The sequence below is a fragment of the Halyomorpha halys genome, unplaced genomic scaffold, assembly GCF_000696795.3.
Source record: "Halyomorpha halys isolate HHAL.00 unplaced genomic scaffold, Hhal_1.1 Scaffold32.1, whole genome shotgun sequence".
NCBI classification, from domain to species: domain Eukaryota; kingdom Metazoa; phylum Arthropoda; class Insecta; order Hemiptera; family Pentatomidae; genus Halyomorpha; species Halyomorpha halys.
The window spans coordinates 121,129-126,791 of record NW_027104903.1 but is presented as its reverse complement, the minus strand read 5'-3'; the positions used below and the strand labels follow the sequence as shown (position 1 = coordinate 126,791).

General features: G+C 32.0%; 1 protein-coding gene across 1 annotated transcript in view; it reads right to left on the bottom strand.

Moving 5' to 3' along the window:
* Positions 1 to 2,779: 2,779 nt before the first annotated feature.
* Positions 2,780 to 5,663, bottom strand: part of LOC106685320 (general transcription factor 3C polypeptide 1) — a gene marked incomplete in the record, with an annotated part of 47,426 nt that continues 44,542 nt past the window's right edge. The window contains 1 exon segment of the mRNA XM_067045955.1: positions 2,780 to 3,039. Coding sequence (XP_066902056.1) covers positions 2,894 to 3,039 — 146 coding nt within the window.

Here is a 5,663-nt window from a genome sequence, read left to right as displayed (position 1 = left end):
AATCATTGGCTTAAGAAAACGAATTTCCAGTTTTTTTCAACAATTGTGGCGTTCAGTCGTAAAACATGGAACCGAATTTTTTCAGGAATTGAAGTTTTTTACATCTTTGGCCATCTTAAGGCTGATTCCATTAATTGCTGAAAAATCTTCAAGAAATTTGGTTTCTTCAGAGAATAATGTTGGTATTAAGATAAGGAATGATACTGCAAGTTGAAGGTAAAACAAACGTTGTAATTAATAAACGTTTTCATTTTGTCAGTTACCATGCTTCATAACTGAACGCCTCAATTTACGAAACCAGCCTTTAAAAAACCGATGATAGTAAAAACATAAAAAAATTCAGTCATCATTTTAAGGCGAACACCTCCATTTTCGAATTTCTCTAGAATTTCAAGGAAATGACTTAGTGGATTTTCATTATTTATGAACTAAATTACTGAAAATTGTATTTCCTACATTTCATATTCACGATTAAATTACCCTTCTTTTTTTTGTTTTGGATCATTACATAAGTAGGGGAACTTCCTATTAGCCTCAAGTAAACTTGAGCACCGAAGACGTTGTAAAATCTCTTTTTTTTTTGGCTTCACTTTTCCTTTGACGGAGAGTAGAATATTTGTTTAAGTGGTTTGTTAAATATACAAAATTACAAAAGGAATCTGAAAAACAAATATAACCGTGAAAACTGTCACCGATCCAGTTTTTTTTTTGTACCCTGGCTTTTGTTCGGTCGAAACAGTAAAGCTATATTTAAACGATTATTTTGATTTGTTATCGATGCGATAGATTTTTCTGTTGGGTGGAATTACTCAATTTAAGCGTGAGACCGAGAATACATGATGATACCAATAACGGCCCGGTATTTAACTCCAAAGAAAATTAATATACCTTTTACTCCTTGGATACCTTTCTAAGTATAGTGAAATCAGAATAAGATATTTTGGGCAGCGGACCTGCTCTCCAGAACAATCATTCAGTTTATTAAATGGTTCTTAATGGAGAGCACTTAGCAACCAAGCATCAGGTTTTTACTGCAGTTCTTGTGAATCTACATGTTTGCCACTTGCCGCAAATCCAATACTTGTACAAATGCTTGGTAAACAAAGGAAGCAACAAACATCGGTATCCACACACTTGTTTTGTTCTTTTGGTTTTTGTCGGCTATTATATTTGATTCACTCTATTTTCATTATTAAAAGAAAGAAAATAATAAAGGTAGTTCATATGAAAGGCAACACAAATATCAGCAAATTAGGTGGTAGATGATACAAAATCAGAGAAATGAAACTGCATAACCTATAAATCCAACTTTCATTCTTTAATTTAATTAACCAAACATACAGTGTCTTTATAAACTTATATTTGTTGTGTGGTAAATAAAAAATAAACTGTAAAGTTAATTGATAAGATTTAAAGCAAAATATTTACACCGAATCATTAGAATTTTAAAATATACAATCTTAAAATGGTGTTAATTATTGAATATGAAGGTTGGGAAAATTCTTTGAATTAATTAAAACACGGAAAGCACAACCGTTTACCTGTTGGCAGTTATAGAACAAGGCTAACACAAACGTATGGATGAAGCTCAAGTGCCCTTTATTTGTGCCCAAAAACCAACACTCGACGGGTCAGCCACAAATTTAAGCCAACTTACACCAGCTAATTCCAATTACCTATCCACACACTTACGCATGTGCGAATTTGCCTGTTTGGCAAATGTGTAGAGGCACCTTTAGAATTTGAGGGATTAATGACATAGAACATTTTGCTACCATTGGTTTGTTTCTTAAAACAAAACTATATTGGAAGAAGATATAAAGGTATCAAAATAGGGAAGAAAACTATTAATTGTTAACCAACGTTTCGCTCCACTTTGCAGGACTTCGTCAGGGCTGTCAAATTGAAACAAAGATGACCACTCAATTGGGGCAAAGTGGGCTGATGTTTGCCTAGTTATCTACAGGTGACCAACCTATTCTAACCATAGAGGGGGGTCAAGTTTTTCATTCTTTTTGGGACCGCCACATAATGAAAAAAGTCAACGCCCCAGGCCGGATTCGAACCAACGCCACACGCAGATTTCAGAACGATACACCTAGGCCTAGCGATCTGAGCTACGGACGGCCCTTAGCCTGCTTTCAAATGATGTTAAAATGAAACACCGTGTTTTTATAATTTATTGAAAATTTAAGTGAGCATTAAAAAGATCATTCTGAATTCAATGAAAAGGCTTGTTATTGAAGCTGAGGGCGGAATTTTGGAAGATTTCGTAAAACAATAAAATATTTTACAATCTAGGTAACTGATGAATAAAAAAAAAAATTAAATTGTAGGAAGATAGTCGGGATGGCAATCAATAGAAGTATCAAAATAGTAAAGTAAAACTATTTGTGGTAACCCAACGTTTCGACCCACTTTGCAATGCTTCATCAGGGATAAATGAAAAAACAAAATACAAAAAAAAAGTTGGTTGCCAATAAATAGTTTTCTTCTACTATTTTGATACCTTTATTGACCGCCATCCGAACATTCTTACAATAAATACTACATTGTTCTTTTAACCAAATAACTGGTTAAAATCATTGTTTTATAGTATATAGTGTATTTTTTTTTATTAAGTTTTATTATTGATATATTGTTAGTTAAAATTCCACACAGACTTCGATGTTTTTCCATTGTATATTTTTTTAATAAAAAAATTTAAAATAACAATTGTTTTCTTTCATTTTAAATTTGAATTATGTTACATTAAATTTGCATTTAAAGAAACAATAAATAAAAACAAAATACTAAATATTTTTATTGAAAATTAAGATGATGTACAAAGTAGACAATTTTATATTTACAATTCACATATATACATTTATACATTTTAATAAGATCCTTTTGCTTAATAAGCAACTTTGGCGTCTGTTAGTGCATCAAGGTAGTCGATGGTATAATTCTTATCGCCGATGAAGTAACCCAGCTTGGATATTGCCAATGGATCAGTATCGACCAACATATCTCCTGGACTTTCAAGACCGTTCGATGGTTCTACATTAAAACAAACAAAACATAAATACATATAAAAGAGAATTAAATTAAATGGTCAATCATATGAATTGAGATTAAAAAAATATTGGAAAGCCTTTCGCGTGTTAGGAATGAAAGTTGTAAAGTAAATGAAATTTTCTTAATTAAATAAAATATCTCCTTTATTCTATTTTATTTAATAAATTGCAGTGATATATTGCACCGATGGGAAAATGGGATTGATTTAACGGTAGAAGGAAATATTATTGTTGTTTGTGGATTAACACTTTGGCTACATTTGACGTATTATTCCGTCGTGCATTTGTTTGGGCAAAGATGCACGTGACGTTCTGATACGTCCTTGAAACAGAGACAAGATTTAATTAGTTAATTCTAGTATATTTCAAAGTATTGTGTATCTGTTCTCACAGAACAAATGATCTCAATAGTTTTATGAACCTTGTTTGGGTACACCACCCCACAATGACAGGAATAGAGAACATATTTTATCAAAGTTTTAACGAAAGCAGTGATTTTGAATCTGATGAAGAATTTTATAATGAGCCTTCAGGCGATAAAAGAAAATTAAAAAAAGAAAGTGATGAAGAATATATCGAACTATAAAATGATAGTGATAGAGAAATTCCTAGTTTATCAAGCAGTGACAGTGAACCTTCTTGTGAAAAATTAGATGAATGGATTTGGGAAGAAAAAGAAAATGTGCCTGATGTAAAACAGGAACCTGGGATCGATACTTTGAGCCTGGGAAAGCTATGTGACAATCCAAAAGCTCTATTTGTTTTAAATGAAGATTTTTGGAAGATGGTAGTAGAGGAGGCAAACAGGTATGCCCAGCAAATAATAGAAAATGAAGGTTTTCGAATCAAAAGAAACGAAAGGTGGTTTCTTGTAAATTCTAATGAATTAAAACCATACACTGCTTTGTGTATCTTGATGTCTCGAGTAAAGAATGAAAAGTTGGCAATGTATTGGTCATAAAGGCAAATTATAAGCACTCCAATTTTTGAAAAAACTATGCCATGGAATAGGTTTTTCGATATTACTAGTTTTCTGCATTTTATGGATAATGAAAAACTAAGTGAATATGATAAAATAAGAAAGATTAGAAATATAGTAGATTACCTGAATAATAGATTCTGTTATCTTTATACTCCAAATAATGAAGTATTTCTTGATGAATCGCTAATGAATTTCAAAGGTCGAATAAATTATATTCGATTTAATCCCAGTAAAAGAGCACGTTTCAGTATAAAGTTTTACAAACCCTGTGAATCTTCATCTGGCTATTGTAAACGATTCAAAATCTATGTCAGCCAGGATAAAATAACAGGAAGTGATACACCTGCTCCAGAAAGTGTAGTCATGGAAATGGTTCAACAAATTTTAAATAAAGGCTACACATTCTACATGGATAATAGGTCTTCGTCCATTATTGTTCCAAAAATTACTGAAGTATGATACAAATGCTGTTGGAACAGTTAAGAAAAAAAGGAAGAATATGCCAAAGTTTCTTGCTTCACTTAATATGAAGAAAGGAGAAGTAAAAACTGTATCCTGCCGTGGTATAATGGTGTCCAAATGAAAAGATAGAAAAGATGTTTACATACTTAGCACGAAACACCCAAATGCTGATTTTGTAAACACTGGCAAAAAACAAAAGATGGTGATATCAAGAACATTATAAAACCATTATATGTTATAGATTACAATAAAGGTATGGGAGGAGATGATAAACATGATCAACTACTATCATGCTTCCCTATTATAAGAAAATGTTCTTTTATCTACTAGATACGGCCATTTATAATGCATATGTTTTGCATTCTAAAATTACCAACACAACTAAAACAGGCATTGCTTCCTTTCGTTTAAATATTGCAGAAGAATTATTGGCGAAAATCACATTGCCAAATTATAAAACCCGTGGATGCCCTGTAAGTGGCAATACCCCACAGCGTTTGCAGGCAAAAAATTGGGCGCATTTCCCCGAATACATTCCACCAACTAAATCAAAGGAACACCCACAGAAAAGGTGCCATGTTTGTTTTCAACACCAAATTAGGAAGGATACTACTGGCAGTGTAAAGTATGCAAAGTGCCACTGCATTTACCAATCTGTTTTGAAAGGTATCACACACTATCAAAATCAAAATTATTAATAATTTGCCAATTATTATAACCAGAGTTTCATTTTTTAAAATATATTTTGTATCACTAACTTCCTAAAGTTATCTCAATATTATGTAGAAATATATAAAATGAATAATATGAAATAAATTAATTCTAGCATAAAATATTTCAAATAAATGTGTACCCAAAGGGTAATAAATACTTATGAATAGAGATTATGGTAATGTTAAGCTTTTGGCTTTGCTTATGTCAGTGCAAGCAGGCGGCCTCTCCCTAGTTCTTAAACAGTATTATTATTATTATTATTATGGCATTACAATGCATAAAAGAACCCAGGGCTCAACCATCAAAGTCAAACTATTCCCCCCTCTCTCTCTCTCTCTCTCTCTTCTCTCTCTCCTTCAACTTTTCATGTAGTCTTATCTTCATTAACTTTGAGACCTAATTTAGTTGCTCCTTCAAATTCTTGGAATGTTCCTTGTAAAGTTGTTTGT